General features: G+C 36.0%; 3 protein-coding genes across 4 annotated transcripts; 2 read left to right on the top strand and 1 right to left on the bottom strand.

Annotated features, from left to right (window-relative positions):
• The first annotated feature begins 83 nt into the window (after positions 1 to 83).
• On the top strand, positions 84 to 4,134 carry taf10 (TAF10 RNA polymerase II, TATA box binding protein (TBP)-associated factor). The gene is made up of 5 exons (XM_058641888.1): positions 84 to 495; positions 1,345 to 1,502; positions 2,506 to 2,570; positions 3,607 to 3,721; positions 3,815 to 4,134. Exons 1-5 carry the CDS (start codon positions 363 to 365, stop codon positions 3,902 to 3,904), a joined length of 561 nt encoding a protein of 186 aa, XP_058497871.1. The 5' UTR covers positions 84 to 362; the 3' UTR covers positions 3,905 to 4,134.
• Positions 4,135 to 4,942: 808 nt separating this feature from the next.
• On the top strand, positions 4,943 to 18,145 carry ppih (peptidylprolyl isomerase H (cyclophilin H)). The gene is made up of 9 exons (XM_058644005.1): positions 4,943 to 5,120; positions 11,907 to 11,971; positions 12,058 to 12,081; positions 13,591 to 13,635; positions 14,862 to 14,904; positions 16,548 to 16,640; positions 17,185 to 17,272; positions 17,360 to 17,400; positions 17,709 to 18,145. Exons 1-9 carry the CDS (start codon positions 5,055 to 5,057, stop codon positions 17,775 to 17,777), a joined length of 534 nt encoding a protein of 177 aa, XP_058499988.1. The 5' UTR covers positions 4,943 to 5,054; the 3' UTR covers positions 17,778 to 18,145.
• si:dkeyp-100a1.6 (probable G-protein coupled receptor 160) lies at positions 7,500 to 11,126 on the bottom strand. Of its 2 annotated transcripts, none has more exons than XM_058644004.1 (2): positions 11,008 to 11,126; positions 7,500 to 9,089 (listed from the first exon to the last, which is right to left on the bottom strand). In XM_058644004.1, exon 2 carries the CDS (start codon positions 9,041 to 9,043, stop codon positions 7,949 to 7,951), a length of 1,095 nt encoding a protein of 364 aa, XP_058499987.1. In that variant the 5' UTR covers positions 9,044 to 9,089; positions 11,008 to 11,126; the 3' UTR covers positions 7,500 to 7,948. The 2 variants fall into 2 exon arrangements, with proteins under 2 accessions (XP_058499987.1, XP_058499986.1); XM_058644003.1 differs by lacking the exon at positions 11,008 to 11,126 and adding an exon at positions 10,146 to 10,476.
• Positions 18,146 to 19,238: the final 1,093 nt, after the last annotated feature.

The following is a 19,238-nucleotide window of genomic DNA, read 5'->3' as shown; positions in this document are numbered from 1 at the left end:
AGGGAATGGCTACCCCTGCGAGTCGGTCTTATCTTCGGTTGTCGTCGGCTATCTTCGTCACCTCCGATCATGGATCCGAACCATACGTACAAGCTAAGGTCACGTGACGGGATAAGTTCCTCCGCTGTACGAGCTCCGCTTTCTGCCCACGTTAGCTAAAACATATCTGTTGCAAGTAACCGCGCGATTCTATGATTTTTATGACCTCAAACTAATTAAAAGAGATTGAGTTTATATCATAGTGCTTCGACGGGCGCTGGTCTTTGAGTCATATAACACCGAGCCGCGCTTTTAGATATTTTTGGACGGCTTTGCGTGCTAGCTAGCTAGCTAAGGTTAGCGCGTTAGCCAACATCATAAACATGAACATAGACAACGTGAATCAGTCTGTCACAACTGGAGTGTCATCTACGACGTCTTCAACCTCAAGTAACTGTATCGCAAATGATAATGTCGCAACCAGCGTCAGCAGCATCCCTTCGATCACGAGTAATGGTAAGGTTATGGAACTTGGGTCCATGTTGTGCCAAACTGTTAGCTCAGTTCACAGTAGGAAAGTGTTTTTTTTCCATTAAAGGTGGATAAATGGTATCAGTAAAACCTTAAAAATTGGTAAAATAATTCAATATAGTTTAATAATCCTGTGTAAATTGTTATAATATCCGGTTTGCATTCACATTGTTGAAGAGCGGTGTTGATTCAGCTGTGATCATTTATAAGGATGTAGCGTCTGCTGATGAGATAAATCAAACAGGGAGGTTATTGTAGTTTACCCTCTGTAATTTGACAAAATAATACTAACAATAATTAAGTTAAGTTTTATAGCACTTTTCATGAAACAGGTTTGAGCACTCCACTGATGTAAGACAGAAACCATGTAGTGTGTACAATGCCATGCTATTGCAAATCCAAGCTATTGCAATAGACAGAATGAACATACAAGCAACAACTGTAGCAAGAAACAAAAAACAATCTAAGTTTATTATGCAATAGGTAGAGCATTACCTACACACATAATGTGATATAGTTCTACATCACCACACACTTAAGCTCTTATCTGGGACATGGTCAAGCTGAATTAAGACCTATGCTTTTGAGTTTTACTTACTACTATAACGGTCATGACAATGATTTGATAGCTTTGTTATTAGTTTTTACTATATGTTACTAATATACTGATAACTTGCTATATCTGCAGATACTTTAGCGTTTTTCATGCATCTATGTGAGGGATAATTTTTTGCATGCAGGATTTACATATACTTTTCACAAATGCTGCAATGGGTAAACATTTTTTGGTTTTTTTTACTTAATAAGAACTCATTCCAATAACTTGCATCACAGCTTCTTCATCAGCGGCCATGGTGACACCATCAGCGGACACATCTGTCTCCAATGGTGTCTATGTTCCTGGTGGTATCACCAATGGAGACGTGAAACCTGCCATCTCCGCCACACCCCTGGCAGATTTCCTCATGCAGCTGGAAGAGTATACTCCAACAGTAAGTCCAGTGGTGTGATTGTATGGCACAGTCATTGTCTCCATCACCATCATAGGAATACATTGTCAGAAACCAGAAACACTGCATATGTTCACAGTGTTCTCACCTTGTACCTAACACCTACATGTTTCTGTCCTCACAGCCACAGTTACTGATAACATTAGGGATGCATGCTAAATGTTGTTAAATATTGATCGTGTTTACCAAACCTAAGAATGATGATGTTCTCGAATGTAATGTTTAATTATTCAGTTTTAATGATTGCTTTTTTATATGGAGCTAAGAAACCAGAAAATATTTAATATTCACTTTCAAGAAGCTGAAAATTCAGAAAACTTGTTTTAATTATGAATTAAAACTGATAACTCGGTCATCTAAATATTTGACAATCGATTTCATAATCCATTAATAATTGATTAATTGAATAACTACCTCCCTACCTAATAACTGACTACCTCCTTGACTTCTGTGGTAGCACCCTCTACAACAACTTGTTTTGTTTACGTTTGTTTGTTTTGCTCAATTAAGGAAATTTATATTGACATGTACTGCAGCATGAGTAGGCAAAATATTAGGTTAATGTCTCTGTAGTAGAGACTAAATGACCTCTGCAGTTGGGCTCAGGGAAAAATGTATACGTATATTGGACTTTATTTTATCAGCCCAAGCACTCCCAATATATCAGCATATCAGATATCGGCAAAAAGTCCAATATCATGCATCCATAGATAATACCACAACATTCAATGAAATTTAGTCCTGAAAAATATGAAACTAGATACTGTAGTCTGTGTTTCGCTTACCTGGTGAATTAAATTAAATTGCAGTACAATTCTGCTATATGATGCTCTGTTGATTCATTTGCATCAGCATAATGTATAAGTGGTTGATATTGTTAATATTTGAAGAGTACTCGTGGCAAATTCATATCCCCTTTCATATCCCCTTGCCCTGTCACTGTTATATAATATTCTCCATAAATTTCCTTTTTCCCCCTTTACAGATTCCTGATGCAGTTACAGGGTATTACCTCAACCGTGCTGGCTTTGAGGCATCTGATCCAAGAATGTAAGTCCTATCAGTGCTACCTGCTATTTTCATTGTGAGCTGGTCTGCTCAATAGCCAATGGAGCTGAATGACACAAAGCACAATGCTAATCATAGCTGTCAATTTAAAAACGAGTCCTAAAATCGTGGAATTACAGAGCAAATGGAAGCTGATCAGCTGCAGATGAAAACCTTTAGAATTGGTTAAAAAAAGATCAATTGAAAGCCAACATGTAGTGTCTGTAGAGTTTTAAATTTCCCTATTCTCTCTCTTTAATCCACAATTTGGGAAATCTAGATCCATGCCACAGTTTGTTAGCTGACACAGTTGAATGGAGACTTGTTTGAGAAGGTGAGATAATAAAGTGACTCAGTTATTCATGACAGGGCTTCAGGCTAACTTTTGGTTGCACTGGTCTGCCTATAAAAGTTGGGTGCCCAAAAGTTGAAAAGTTTGTTTTGACCATGATGTCATGTGTGAGTTCAAGCAAGTGCTCAAAAAGACAACAGGCTTTGCAGATAAACATATAGGAAGATAATGGTTCAAGACGAAAGGTTAGGTGCAACAGTGTGATTAAATAAAAAAATGGAGATTTTCTGTTGCATGTGCAACTTTAGAGCCCTGAATTCAAGATTAAAAAAAAAGATAAATTGTAGCTAACATTGCTCTTTTGCATCATTGCCACATTTGAAGGTTGTTTTCTCATATTCCAATATTTGTAAAGATCTATTTAATGTGCTAAAAAACCCTTTTTAATAAAGAAAAACACTTATTGTTCCTATGTCTACCATACCTGTCAAACATTTTTCAGTTGGTTGTATTGTATAATGTATTGTCATTAAGTGAAGAAACAGTTAATTCTTTGAAATCATGTTGTAACTTCAGCTAACATTGATACATAAATGAATGATTCCAAAGGGTTCACATAGTTTTCTCATCTCTGTCACAGGCATGAATAAATAGAAAGTATAGGAAAATCTGCTCAAACCTTTTTCTTTGTTTATACAGGGGATTCTGTCAATGACCACAGCTGCTCTCTTTTTTTTGTCTCTCTAGAATCCGTCTGATCTCCCTTGCCTCTCAGAAGTTTATCTCAGACATTGCAAATGATGCACTGCAATACTGTAAGATGAAAGGAACTGCCTCAGGAAGCTCAAGGAATAAGACAAAGGTCAATAATTCTACTTGCACTTTAATTGTAATATTTTGTGTTCCTAAAAGACTGATTAATGATGTTCTCATCTTTTATCTTCTCCTAATATAGGATAAGAAGTACACTCTGACTATGGAAGACCTGACTCCTGCCCTCTCAGAATATGGCGTCAATGTTAAGAAACCATATTATTTCACGTAGACGTGTCTTTGAGGCTTTTTCTTTTGCTATGTTTATCTCCCTGCTGACCCACTAGCCTGTAACAACATCAAAACATTTTCTCTTGTTTTATTTTTGAGTATGCTGCTTAAGAACAGCTTTGACAAATCTTTGTAGACCCATTGCCATTTGTTATTTTTGAGGAGCCACCATTGTGTTATGGTAAATTGTAACATTACATTTTATTGTGGAAATAAAACCTTTGAAAAAACCTTGATGTCTTCCTATGTTATTATTAATAATAATAATAATAATAATAATAATAATAATAATAATAATTGTTATTATTATATTATAAAATGATAATTATAATAATGATCCATCCATTTTCTACCACTAATAATACATTTAATTGCAGCTCTAGATAGTACAAGAAGGTGGTAGTTAAAATATATCAACAGATGCTTAAAAATTAAATGTTTTAAGTTGATGTAAATCAAATCTCACAAGTATAATAAATATTAAATGAGGCCCACTCACATCCCAACACACATACAGACCCATATGCTATACTTAACAATCCTGGATTATTATTTTGTTCTTGTCATTTATGTTAAGATTTGTTGTAAATGTTTTATTTGTTGTATTTGTTTTTATTTATATTTTATTTTATTACAATATTTTTTTATATTGCACTGTTGTACCATAATGTGCAATGACAATAAATGTGCAATGACAATAAAGTCTATTATAATTCTAGTAGTAACGAGAAAGAAAACAGGAAATAGGATAAATAAATGTATCCTAAATGTGTCTGCCATAATGTTGGTGCAGTCTTAAGATGCAGCTTGGTTTAAGATTAGTTTATTTAGTCAATTTTAAAAATAAATTAAATATAGGTATTTTATTAGTGAAATAAAACAATATAAATGCCACAGCAAAGGCTGGAAGTGAACCAGATATATAAAGCAGTTAAACCTTACCCAATGGTTACCACCAGGTGGTGCCTTTGTGAGAGAAATCCCATTTAGTTTCGCGATTTCACTGTTTTGTCCCCAACTGCGAACCGTATAATGTCTCCACTGAGACCCCGTAGGTTTGAGCTGCGCATATGCTGGATATTTGAATTTATCGCGTGTGGTCGGTAAAACTGTATTTCTGAATTACTGTTGAGAAAAGGGAAACACTTAAGATGTCTGTTCAAGCAACAAATCCCAACAATCCCATAGTTTTCTTCGACATCACCATCGGAGGCCAGGTGAGTAGAGGAACTAGTTTAGTCACAGTGACTTATTAGCTTCCAGCTAACGTTGAGACAACGTATCTATATATCACCTTATAATGTGTGATGCGCTGTTCACGAAGCACTATAGTTACAGTTTTGCTGCTGTAACAAGTATATTTCTCTTTCATGGTTGGTTTAGTTTGCGTATTTGCACGATTTGTAATACAATCGACAGGTGAAGTTATTTGAAAAGTTGCACCAACTGTGCAGGGAAGATGGAGGAAGACCTGTTAACAAAAATATACAACTACTATAAGTAGCAAAGCAAAAATATGTTCAAAATCTGTCATAATGCATTACAAAAGGGTCCAAGTGCCATAATTCTTTGATTAGAGACCATGGTGATGATGATGATGATGATGATGATGAAAATAAATAGCTTGTTCCAAAGAGATGGTCCTATGTATTTCAATGTGTAGTCTAGAATCCCTAGAGGATCTGCCTTTAAAAAATAAACAATGGGCCACTTTAGGTGAACAAATGCATAGCTGAACACATAGATATAGACATAGGTAAGGTATTTACTATTCACCTTAGACATGAATAGAAGTTTGTGTTTTTAAAGAGGAGCAGACCATAACAATGTGTGACAAGTGGCAGCCGGAATATGTTTGCAGCACATAAAATAAGGATAGATTATGCTAGAATAAAATGTTAAAGTGCCAGAATGATTCACCACCGAATGAACCCTTGTCGTGATATCAACTGCGATTTTTTAATTCACTGAGTTTTAGGAATTGTTTATAAAAAAATAAGATAACAGTTTTAGACAGCAGCTTACAACAGCTAAGTGTACAATATAAATCAGATAGCAGGAATAAAAAGGGCTCTGTCAACCCGAGTAACACTATGTTCATAATAAATTTGAATCACTATATCAGTAGCATGGGCAGTAATAACAACATTCGTCTTTTATTATATGTGATATATGATTTTTCCTTTACTTGCTTTAGATAGATTACATTTAAAAAAATATTTTAATACATAGATTTGAACCCAATAAGAAGGTTAATAACTAACACAAACAGATCTAGTTTCTTAGTTTTTTTTGTTATTATTCTTTTTTTAAATTTTATTCTTCATACATAAGACTTAAGACATAAGCACTCAGAGAGAGAGCTGACCTTGGCCAGGGCTTCAACACTTTCTGTGTTTTACACACTCGCACTTGACATTTTTACATTTCGATTAGGGCTGAACGATTTTGAATAAATATCTGCGATAATTGCGATTATTTTGACAAGAAATAATTAATGTAATGTAATTTTTACATCCTCATTTTGATTTAAAAAAAACATTTAAAAGGATTAATGTGCGATATTTGTGCAGCTCTGTGAGAAACAAAGATGTTCTCTTCAGTCTGTAGAATAAGATGTGAAATAATAATTCATCTAAAATTAAATTTTGACTTGAACAAATATTGCGTCTCCTGCGATTTGAAATTTGCAGTAAGCAGTATTGCGATTTAGATAAAATTTCGATTAATTGTTCAGGCCTAATTTCAATCTGTATAGAACTTTACTTGCTTATAGCCATTCGACATTCACAAAATCCCCCTGATCTTTTAAAATGTCACTGAGATATACACATCTGAACTTGTTAAATGGTACTTCATTTTAAATTTAAATTTAATCTGGACCAGATCTAGATCAAATTTAAAATCAGTTCAAATCTGATGAGTTTTGACAAAGATATAATTTCTTGTTTTTGTGTTTTTGCCCTTTCTAAGAGATGTGCATTTCTTGAAAATGTGATGATTCTGACCAATATTATTTTGTTTGGGTGATACCCATCACAAAACAGGTCCAGATTACCTGTCAAAAACTCTAGACAGGAAGTTTGCTAACAGAAGGACGCATTCACAATTCTCCAACACCAATGAAAGCATAACCTCCTTGGTGGAGGTAACAAACTGTAACATGTGAATGTCACCTACTGTCCTATTAAGGATAGGTCACTGCGAAAACATAGTATGTGTATGTTAAGTAAAGGAAAAGAAACTCCACTACTTTCCATGTCTACGCTTGTGTACAGGTTAAAGGTGATCATAATTTACAGATTAGATATTGTGCCATGAATTTTTGTCTTGTCTAATGTGTTGTAGGAGTCACATTGGTGAAGAAGAAATTCCTCAGGTATAATAACCAGACCTCTGAATAAGAACAGGCTTATAAACTTAGCCACGTCTGTGATATCTTTCTGTATTTACACTGAAACCTTCCAGCAGCTTGTTTTCTTTAGTGGTGGATACTTAAAACGCTGTTGTATCTTAATTTCCCATTCATTCTCCTCACAGTTACATGATAAGGAATTCTGTGGATAGTGAATAAGTGAAGACACAGGGTAGAAAAATAATGTAAACATTGTTTAATGAACGAAAAAGATGAAGGACTGTATTTTAGAATATTTTTTATTGTGAAGCATTTCGAAAGCAACATAACATTTCCCTGGAGTATAAAATTATCTATAAATAGGGCCGTGTGATAGACAAATACAAAATTAATCTACAATAATATAGACTGTATTTGTTTTTAGGAAATATTTACAAACATTTTCCACAATCTTTTGCAGTTCATTTCTTCATTTAAAAGTCCGTTCACAGCCTTTTGTCTATTCCATTTCTTGTTTACATGTTGGCTCCAGATGGAACCTGTGCATGTGCTGTTTAGAGATGTAGCATTTCCTTTCCAAGACTTATTTCCCCTGTAAGTGAAGAAAGAGTCTTATATGACTTCCCTGTATAATAAGTTTAATATTTGCTGTGGGCTGTAATGTAAATGATTACTTTTGAACCGTTGCCATTACACATAGAACAGAGAGAGTCTCTTCTCTTTTGATGGGTTAAACACAGCTGTGGGGAGATGCTGCTGCCATGTTCCTTTGCTCAAATGCCAGTAAACGTGCCATAAGCACACGTTCTCTGGTACACGGCTGTATGGCCCAAAGGACTTGCTCTTTACCCAGAACACCAGACCCATTAGTAAACTGTTGGTGCACTCAAGCAGGAGAAGGTTGACATTGATGTAGGCAGGTACTCCAAAGCCAAAAGCCAGACAAACCACAGACATTGTGAGATAAGGCATCCAAAATGTACTGAAGCCCAGAGTTAAACTGAACCACAGAGGTGGCCGTGGCTTGATGGTGTCCTCCAGATAGTTGTCCTTAATGCTTTTTGTCTCTGTTGATGGGGTAGAGGTGAACAAATCGCTCCTGTGGTTCTCTTGATCTTCCCTCAGTTCAGACAACCTGTCAACCTCTGTCACCCATCGGGGAATGCTTGAACAAAAGGGCAGCATTGTAAAAAGAATGATGATGAAAAGCCCCAAAACGAAGTAGGTGACTAACATAGACTCCTGTACTTCACAAACGGAGGCCTTTACCCCTGTTTTGTAAACCAGTAACATCAGCTCCGCATTCGTAGAAGCGAAGGAGTAAAGAACGGCAAGCATCCACACCAGCAGTGTCAACACCACGTTCCTGAGGAATTTGCAGATGACTCTCTTAATGCCAAGGCAGGTGTCCTCTGTACAGTAGTCTAATAAACCAAAGCACATCATCGGCAGTGGCAGTGCTGCGAATGTTGCCGAGATATGAGCTAAGAAATAGCACACAGAAGACTTTTCAGCTCCAAGAAACCACAGAGCAGACATACAAACTGCCATCACTAAGTCAGCCAGGACCATGGACAGGCTGCACATGTTGAAAAAGGAAGTAGAAATCTTCCGGCAACATAGGTAAAAGACTGCTGCATCCATTCCCAACTTAACAACAATTAGTAACAGATACTTTTCAGTTTTATCTGCCTGACAGCCAGACCTCTCGTCCCACTGCTCAATGATCGCCAGCATTTTGACAGTGTGGCTTGTGTCTGGATATAATGGTAATCCAGAGAGCATTTTCTGCAGCAGCACACAGGTTGGTGCCAAGGTGTGCCAGGAAAAGCTGTGGAGAAACAGATCATAATAGTAAATACACAGGTGCATGTACAAAACTAGAGCTGAAACGTTTAATCGATTATTAATCAATTACTAAATTCATTTCCAAATGTTTAAGCTTCTTAAATGTGAATATTTTCTTCATTTCTTTGCTCTGGATAACAACGAAATCATTAAAATGTAATCATTTTGGTTTGTGGACAAAACAAGACATTTGAGAACACCATCATTTTCAAGTTTGACGAACATGATCAATATTTTTTACGGTTTTTCTGATATTTTATGGACCAACGATTAATCGATTAAAAATAATCGCTATTGCTGGTCATGCAAACCAGCAAAGTTGTTTCCTCCTGACAAAACCGACAGGTTTGCCGTGTACCTTATCTGGCAAACAATGGGGCTTTTTCATGGCACGTTTTGACGTTTTACAGGAGGAAAAGTGGAAGTTTTTATGTAAACAAATATTCAAATGATAGCTGAGATCCATTTAGCTTCCTCAGTTCTGAGTGTATGTTGGCTCTCTGTTTCACTGGCCTTACTGACTATTTGAAATGAACAGAGCCATGGACAAAAGTATCAGTAATCAGTACTTTTCTTGCTAAAACATGTCAAAATGTGGTGATAAAGGCTCATATTGTAATATATAAAAGCCTTGATTAGAGTCGTTTTTATTATTTACTTTCAGATTACATTGGATTTGCATAACATTGTAAAACTGGTGCAGTATTAACTCCACTAAATTATCTACTGAGTTTTAAAAAAGAAAGAAAAAAAACCTTACACCAAAACCTTTGTCAAACTGTGTGCTTCACCCCCTTAAATTATAAAACACGTAATTTCTTGGTCTATGTATGGTATGTATATTTGATCATGTTTTAGATAACTAACGTTTTTGTAAAGCATGGTAAGTTAATGCTTAAACATCTCAGCATCATGACCATGAATATACATATTACTCTCGTTATTAAAGGCCTTTGTGACCAGGTGATAAACATGCAAGTAAAGCAGGTTCTGCCATTGAAGCATGTAGCATTTGTTCAACAATTGAAAATGCCATTACCTTTTGTGATCAGGGTTATTGTAGTCCAGTAAGACTCAACAGTCATCCAGAACTTAAGTCGAGTCATGCAAGTTTGAGGCCTTACAGCAAGTGTTATTAGTGCAGACTGCTGTCAGGTGGATCAGTTCTGTTTATGGCTCCACCTTTTCTAAATGCAAACTGATAGGACACACCTCTGTTGTCTTGAAGGAAACATGTTTGCAAGCCCCAGCGATAGAAACTCACTTCCTTTTAACAGTGCTATTTGGTTGACACCACACCCTGACTGGTTTTGTCTGTTGCCATTATTCTGCTATACAATTACACTAGAATCCCAGGGAATGGTATCAAGTTGTGGATGCTGAAGGACTGAGGTTACTTCTTAGAAATATTGGCTATTATGAAAACAACTGCTACTCTATACTAGTATACTTTTAATGTAATCCAATGTATGTTGGAAAAGTTTTCAAGGGTTAAAAGTGTAATGCCTTTCACTGTAACAACCAATATATCCTCTAATATTAAATGTCCTATGATAAGCATTAACCTTTTATCATAAAGAATAAGTCACCGATTGGTGATCCTTTTTTTTTAATCCTGTGTGCAAATGTTTGCTCTCTAATAAAGGTCCATGATCATTAAAAGTGGGTGTAGTAGATGGCAGTTGCGTCTGGACTTTGTACTCATTCATGTGATAGTTAAGAGGAAACAGCCTAGTCTAGATCTGCAAATGACACCCGTTCTGTTTGATAGTTCCAGCATCACAAAATGAATATTTCAACTGCATAATCTCTTCAAAATGTAGACACTGTATCCTACGTAGTCCTGATAGAATACTACTTTATAAGTGCTGTAAGCTGTCTCGTATTAAAGGCTGTCTTACCTGTCATTGACATCAAACCCTCAGAACATAAAATGTGCTTTGCTGTTTGCTCGTTCCATGGCAGCAGCTTCTCTTTTGTCATTGTACAACTGTACCGGACTCTCCACGCAAAAGACAGGGGATCTATTGGCTGCTTGTTTGACAGTGAGTTGTCTGTGTGGAGTGACGGGACAGTTGTGCAGTGATGTCATGTTCTCTTGACACCAGCTCATTGTTCCTTAGCACACAGACACACTTTTCTTTTAACTGTTGGTCACTTTCACATCCCCCTGGGTTGTGGGAAGCTTGTGTGCACAGAGGCTGCACACACAGGGATGAAATGTGTATTGGTGTTTTACATCACAGTTGTAGCATCTCTCCATTTCCATATTTCAATTATGTATGCTTTGACCACTGAGAAATGATAGCAGAATTGGGACAAAGTGTCTTTTATCGTTGAAATAAAATGGTGTCGACTTCATGTTCAGTTAAAGGTCCAGTGTATAAGAATAAGTGACCTCAATTGGTCTCTAATCTTTAAATAATCGATTTGAGATTTTTTTTAAATGATAAAAACAAGTTCTCTGATCTTTCAGCTTCTTAAATGTGACAATTTATGTGACAAGAAATCCTAGAGGTCGCTGTGAGCACAGCTTGGACTTGGATTTTTCATTTCATTTTCAATTCAAACAAGTTATATGTTTTTTTTAGTTTCTTATATGTGTATAATGTAAATGAGTTTAAAAAAAAGTATTAATTTTGGTTCATTTCTGTATTCAGAGTATAGCAGCTTCAGCTGGATGCTGTGCAGTCAGGGTTCTAATGAGTGACCTCCAGGAGCAATCTATTTCTTGTGGTGTTTCATTATTTGTTTTGTTTCTGTCTTCATTGAATGTTTCTTGTTGTGTGTGTTTTGTCAGGATATCGGACGGATGAAGATTGAATTGTTTGCTGATGTGGTTCCAAAGACAGCGGAGAATTTCAGGTGAGGAGAAATCCATTTTAATTCACCCTGCATTCATGTGTCACTTATTATTGGACTATTTGTGACTGTTTCATCATCTCTTACAGGCAATTCTGCACTGGAGAGTTCAGGTAAGGCATGGTAAATGTACACATTCATACAGTGTCTTTACGTCCCAACATTTGCCAGCATCCTGATATTTACAACGTGAAAATAATAATAATCTTCATTGCTTAATGAAGATTGGGAACCTTGTTAACAGAATAGGTTTCTATTCATTTAAATTGTCTTTAGGTTTAACCAGAGTTTAACCATGTGTATATATTGAACAACCAGCGGCTTGTGTCACTGCAGTATCTCTGGTTTCTCTGGTTTCTCTTCTGGTTTCACTGAGCCTGACATCTCTTTTCCTGAATAACTGGTATCACAAAGCTGGTTGTTAACTGGCTCTGGTTTCTATCCCCGGCACGTATACAAGGATGGTCACACCTGCATGCAAATTTATTTTGTTATCATGACAGAAGCAGAAGGCCTGGAAAATACATATTATTCTATTATTATTATTATTATTATTATTATTATTATTATTATTAATAATATTATTCAATTGGTCATTGAAAAAATCTTCTGCACCTTTTTTTTAAAATTATTTTTCACTTTATTGTAAATGATTCTCTTTTTCAGAGTGACGTGTTGTGAACCGATTTTGATCTTCTAAAGTTTATGTTTCCACTTAAGTCTCAACAGAACATTTTTCAAATTTTGCTTTTCCTTTGTCCATATTTTGCAAGCAAAACAAGTGTGTTTTCAAACAATAAAACACAATATTTTTCAATGATTAAATCAATATTTTATTTGCTTCTTAAAAGGTGCTGTTTGAAAATGTTGACACAAATCTAATTCTGTAAAACATTGTTCAAGATGTTTTTATTTGTCACATGTGGATGTACAAGTACACCCCCAGTGAAATGACTTTGCAACAAGCCCCACTGTGCAATTGTGTAGCAATAAAATAAAAATAAAAATAAATTCCAGTTTTACAAAATAAGTAGCTATATTATATGATTTACATAAGCTACAAAGTACACAATAAATACAATGAAAAATGCAGTAAAATGCAATACAATTTATGTTTGTATGTTGTATGCAATGTCCCTGTCACATAAATAATAATGATAAAAAATGTATACTCTGCATTAAGAAGCACAAAACCTCAACTATGAACAGAGAGGGGAAAAAAACAACTTGTGTTTTATATGTCTTTCTTCTGACTGGGCATTTTTTTTAAAAACCAAAGGATGTTTTTATCCCACAACATGCTGCCAACTGCTAAACATGGTTGCACTCATTTCAACATGACCAGGTTCTCTGTATGTATACATAGTGTGTGTGTGTGTGTGTGTGTGTGTGTGTGTGTAAACTGTGAAATACAGGAGCATGTTCACCGACATCTGACAGCTACAGTGCACAGTAACAGGATACCCTTATAAATAATGGTGCTGCCTGTCCAAAATGTAGGCATCAACTGTCCCAATATCACAAAGCCTTCTCAGTGAGAGGTGATAGTGTGTAATACTATACTGTGTATTGTCTTTGCTGCTAACGTTGTTTTGTTCTGTCTCAAACCTCTGCACCTTTAGGAAGGATGGAGTTCCTATTGGATTCAAAGGCTGCACATTCCACAGGTATACACTTTGTTTTGTGTATTGTCCTCCAAATATTGGAAATATGTGATTTCAAATATAAATTGAATTCAGCTTCTACTATTTCCTTTTTTTTTATTGTTGTGATTATTTGTGTTGTATCACGTTTGACACGCTAGTGTTTCTGAATCAAACTGGTTACAACCAGGGTGGATACCTAAGGTTGTTTCTTGAGGTCTGTACAATGCACATGTACCAACTGAAGATGGAATTCTATACTACATCCCTGAGGCCATGTAAAACAACAGTGTCAAATGTATTTGTGTATTTGATAATGCATATGCACAACCTACATACACACACTGACATGGAATATGGGTAAAAACACAAACACTGATTAGTCACCTGGAATTAACAACCACTGTTGATAAAACAAATATGTGTAGTTCCCAGCAGGAAAAGGTTGAATACATTTTTTTAGGCTCTAGGAATGGGACCATATAAACACTTCTTTCAGTCACAATTATCCTGACCAAAATAATTGTGATTTACGATATTATTGCAAGGACTGAAAAAATTTGTTTTTTAGGTTTTTCCACAAGATTAAAACATTACAAGAACATACACAAAGGTAATGTAAGTAATAAATACTAAGTGCAGAAATACATAACTTTTTAAGAATAAGTCAGTTCTGAGGTCAGGGAAGAAAAAACTGAGGCTGACTTCCACTCCTTTTAAATCACACATCTAACAACCACCATGCCAAATCTGAGAGCATGTTGTAAAGCAGAAGGGAGTTTCAGGGAATAGCTGGAGCAACCAAAAATGGCTCGATGGCAATCAGGATCTAATTGTCTTGTCTAAATGATGCCATAGAGGTGGAAGATAATGGCCCAGAGAGGTGAGATAAAAAATGTGTTTTAATATTTTTTATTTTTTTTTAGATTCTTAAACAAACAAGCATCCACTTCAGTCTACATTAACGTTAGTCAGAAATATGACAGATAGAATACATAGATTAATAAGCTCCCCCTTGTGGCACATGAAGAAAATAAAAGGACTGGATGATGCAGTGAGCGAGACAGGTTTTTCTCCATTCACAACTATCATGATAATCGAAATTCACCACAATGAACTAATTGGAAGTGTTTTTTACCACGATGTGCGATAATATCGTATAATCTCCTATGTCTCAAAAGTCTTTTTGTGTAACCATTCCATTCAACAGAGATCAATTTACTGATATATTGTTAATTGTGTGTTGTCAGGGTGATCAAAGACTTTATGATACAAGGAGGGGACTTTGTGAATGTAAGTACATGCACCTCGGTATAGTGCTACCTGTCACATGTTTGCTCTGTATTTGATTGTATGTGTATCTTGGATTAAGGCAAAGGTAAATGTATCTTGCAGAACATGCATCCTAACAGCACGGCAACAAATGTTATTGTTGTTATGACACAAATGTAAAATGGTTTTGCAGGGTCTGTTTCTCAGTTTTTATTATCTGCTTGCTGGGAGGGTTAAATGCGAAAAATCTGCATAATTTTGTAGATTTTGCATTATTACAAATTCTCTAATCTGTGTTAAATGTCGTTTAACACAGATTAACTAAGTCAGAAGGAAGTATAGGCTGATGCCAAGAAGTACATTTTTCATGAGTTTTGAAGAACAAAGAGCGAAGGGGCTGTTGCTGGACTGACAGATTTACCACTGAGATATTAATGATCTCTCCCTCTTTGTAGAAGCAAAGTTCTAAAATGATATTTGTTTGGTATTTATTTGATTTATTTGATTTTAAATGATGGACGATACCGAAATCACAAACTCGAGTATCTAGTGATACCGATATTTATGAACTATGAAGCTGTTCACACACTTTTGTGCTGAGTCATTTCAAAGGCTGTGTCACAAAGTTTGTTTTCCCCAAAAGAAGAAATAAGCAGCCCAAGCATGATTTTTACTTACTTATAGTAAACCGCATGTGGTGTATATAGGGTTTTTGGATTGTATCGCATCTTACATTTTTGTCTGTCCAATATCTGTGATTTTGACCAATATCGGACCGATATTATTATTATTTATTACTTTATTATTGATTTTGATCGATAAACAAAATGTCGCATAGACACGTAGGCTCTTGTCCGTGACACATGGGTAAAAGTATCACTCTGTAGTCCGGATATATTTAAAGATTTTTATTTTAACAGAATGAAACAAAACATTATGATGGTCAACAACAGAAAATATGAGAGCTTAGAGCTCGTCCTCTACGTAAAACTGCCAAAGAATTGAACAGCTGATATAGATGCATGTTAAAACCAGGTCTGAACAGGGTCTAACTTCTACCTGCAGTGGTAAGAAGTTATAGTGGTAGTGGTAGGACTATATTCTGTTTCCAGTTTATTACACGAATGGTAGCATATCACATTGGTTTGTTAGTGTTTTTCTTGGTGTGGTGAATGAATAATGACAGAACAATGAATGTATCAAGCAAATAAAATAAAAAGAAGACAGAATTCTTCCAGCCAGTGAAACTCAGACAAGCCTCTGTGAAATGTACAAAAAGAGGATTGAGTTTAGCTTCCATCTCTCTGCATTTACAGAGGCACCATGTAATAAATAACGTATTCAACACTGTAATATAAATGATAAATCCTTTTTTCATGACATTTAATTATGCTTCTTAGATCGGTTGTTCTTTGATCCAAAGTTAACTGTTTATGGCTCAACATCTGATTGAGAATCTTTTACATTTAACTTCTAAAACTTTATGCCTCCATTTCCATATCTTGTTTAAAGTATCCACATCTTGTGATGTTTGAGAAGCTACAGTTGCACTTTGGATAGAGAAAGAAAATACTTTGGTGTGTCCCCCTCTGCAGGGCGTGTAATGAATTACACCATGTCAAAAACATCTTTTCTGAGCCCTGTACTGTTTGTGTCTGTTAAAGGGTGATGGCACGGGTATCTGCAGCATCTACAGAGGTCCATTTGCAGATGAAAACTTCAGAATGAAGCACTCTGCTCCTGGTCTTCTCGCCATGGTACGTCTGTAGATCTATTTCCTGTATTATACTGTATGACTTAATGACTTAGTAAAAGTTCATTAGAACGTGGTTAATCCATTCAAAGTGAACTGATTCTTATCTCACTGAGAGGATCGCAGAGTCACTCACCGAACTCACGACTGTTCGCTGTCCTGGCTCCCAAATGGTGGAACGAGCTCCCCATCGACATCCGGACAAAAGAAAGCCTCCACATCTTCCCCCGCCGACTAAAAACACATCTCTTTTGACTCTACCTCGACTAAGACGACGACGACACAAAAAAAGCACTTACTTGTACAACCCACTTATGCGTAGCACAAAGTGACGTCAAAGCACAATAGTCTGACTTACTTGAAGCACTTGTTTGTACCCAAATGTTGAAATGCACTTATTGTAAGTCGCTTTGGTTAAAAGTGTCTGCTAAATGACATGTAATGTAATGTAATGTTATCTCTGTGAACAACAGGAGTTGATTGATACATTTCAAATTAAAGCTGACGTTAATATGTTCAATACTGTCTTATTCTTTTTATCTTCACAGGCAAACAGTGGTCCAGGAACAAATGGTTGTCAGTTTTTCATCACCTGCACGAAATGTGACTGGTTAGACGGGAAGCATGTTGTTTTTGGTGAGTGCATTCATTTTGATTTAAAGCTGTATTTTAATATGATGTTGTGTCAAGAGTTTTAATTGTCTTAAATTACAACCGTTTCAGGAAAAGTGGTTGACGGTTTGCTGATAATGCGAAAGATTGAGGTAAAAAAAAAAAAAATTCACATTTATATGTATTATTTAAATGATTAAAATGTATCCGCCTCCATTGTCCGTGAAGGTTGACTCTTCAGAAGATCGATATATGATTTTTAAATAGATGTTTCTATTTGAATTGTCATATTTCTAGTGCAGTGTAGCAGTGTATTGATTCATAATGTCTTTCATTGTTTTCTCTCATCCCCCATATCAAAGTCAGAATATGACATGTGATGTGATGTGATTTTAAAACTTGATATGAACCCTCTGGTGTTGCTGTAAAGCTGAACATTTGTTTTCCTCCCTCTTAACAGAACGCCCCCACGGGTCCCAACAACAAGCCCAAACTCCCTATACTCATTTCACAGTGTGGAGAGATGTGATCTGCTTGTTCACATCACCAGTGTAAGAACATCTGTTTGTAGCTTGATCAGCAAATATCAGCCCACCTATATGAACATTGAAGGACATTATAAAATTCTGTTCGCAATTTTCACCATTTTTTAAATATGTTGTAAACTAAATCCCAGACGACTGACTCATTAGCCCGGCAGTGGCAAGATGTAATTGTTTGGAATATGGATTAGGAGTCAGTCAAACTTAATGTTGAGCAGAGGGGTGGTATAAATGAAAATTTCATGTGATTTGAAAAATACTACATTTTGTTGTCACGTCAAATAATCTGATTTGTACTTGACACACACACTGTCGGCGTGTCATTTACCAATAAATTGTTTTACCGTTTTCTAAACGTTTGGAGGCAAGCATTTTATTTTAAAGTGTTATTACTTTTAAATGATATTGTTAAATTTAATATAAATTATGAATACATGACATTACGCTCACAAAACTCACAAGAATCTTTTAATGCTGCCAATTTGACATTTTATTAATTTTATTACAAAATTAACAATAGCAGATCTGAACATAATATAATGTTGTTTATTAGGCCATTTTTATTTATTCATGTCTTTATTTATGCTTTTCACTGAATGTGTATATAAGCAGATGCATGTGTTTGAAATCTTAGGAACATTGTGTTCCCAGTGTGATTTTTTTTTTTTTTTTTTTTTTTTCCTTTTTTTTCTTAGCTTGCAAAGGCATTTCTTTTACTCAGGCATCGAGCAGAGATGCATCACTGCAGTGATAGCGGGTAATAATCAATTTTAATCTGGCTAGAGTGATGCATAGGAGCAAAACACTTAATTGTGTAAGCCAAGAACGTCCTTAAAGGCACTCGCTGCGCTGCCAAGCCATCCTCTGCTGAACTTATGGTTACCTCTCCTCATCCCAGCCACCCATACAAATTCAGGCCTTCTGAGCCCCTCCCCCATCCACGCTCTTGCTCTTCTGCCTTGGACCATGTTCCCTCCTTGGCACAAAAGAATCCATTCAGATGTAGACTCTGTTCTTATGGAGGCAGGAAGAAGGTTGTTTTTTCTTTTTTTGGTGTGTGTGTGTGGGGGGGGGGTCTTCGTGGGGAACATTTCTGGGGTCAAAGCTAAAGTCCATCTTTGTGTGGGAGAATAGGGCTCGGCCATTAACACTGAGTTCTTCACACATCAGTCTGTGCTCGTAAACAGTGCCAGTGAAGCATTAACATGACAATGGGAGGGGGCTGCGGCGCAGTCCTCGCTCTCAGTCTGGCTCTATCTGCTCTGTACTGGAAGTGAAGTTTCTAAATTCACTCAAGATAAGGACATCATGTAACTAATTTATCATCCGGGACAGTATGAGTGAATTATATCACACTTAACAATTTGAGCCTAATTAAAATACAATAAGGATATTTTTGTAAAAATAAAACCTCTCTCTCTCTCTAGAATTGACAGAACTTGAAAAAT

This window comes from Solea solea, chromosome 11, assembly GCF_958295425.1.
Source record: "Solea solea chromosome 11, fSolSol10.1, whole genome shotgun sequence".
NCBI lineage: Eukaryota > Metazoa > Chordata > Actinopteri > Pleuronectiformes > Soleidae > Solea > Solea solea.
The sequence above is the reverse complement of the archived record's forward strand: the minus strand, read 5'-3'. Positions and strand labels throughout refer to the sequence as shown.

What these genes read in the sequence shown, in the direction of transcription:
- taf10 (XM_058641888.1), top strand. Translation starts at nt 363, where the DNA reads ATGAACATAGACAACGTGAATCAGTCTGTCACAACTGGAGTGTCATCT. An exon ending in CCCTTCGATCACGAGTAATG is followed by an intron (nt 496 to 1,344) that starts GTAAGGTTATGG and finishes CTTGCATCACAG; the next exon opens with CTTCTTCATCAGCGGCCATG. An exon ending in GAGGCATCTGATCCAAGAAT is followed by an intron (nt 2,571 to 3,606) that starts GTAAGTCCTATC and finishes TTGTCTCTCTAG; the next exon opens with AATCCGTCTGATCTCCCTTG.
- ppih (XM_058644005.1), top strand. Translation starts at nt 5,055, where the DNA reads ATGTCTGTTCAAGCAACAAATCCCAACAATCCCATAGTTTTCTTCGAC. An exon ending in ACATCACCATCGGAGGCCAG is followed by an intron (nt 5,121 to 11,906) that starts GTGAGTAGAGGA and finishes GTGTTTTGTCAG; the next exon opens with GATATCGGACGGATGAAGAT. An exon ending in AAAGGCTGCACATTCCACAG is followed by an intron (nt 13,636 to 14,861) that starts GTATACACTTTG and finishes GTGTGTTGTCAG; the next exon opens with GGTGATCAAAGACTTTATGA.
- si:dkeyp-100a1.6 (XM_058644004.1), bottom strand. Translation starts at nt 9,043, where the DNA reads ATGCTCTCTGGATTACCATTATATCCAGACACAAGCCACACTGTCAAA.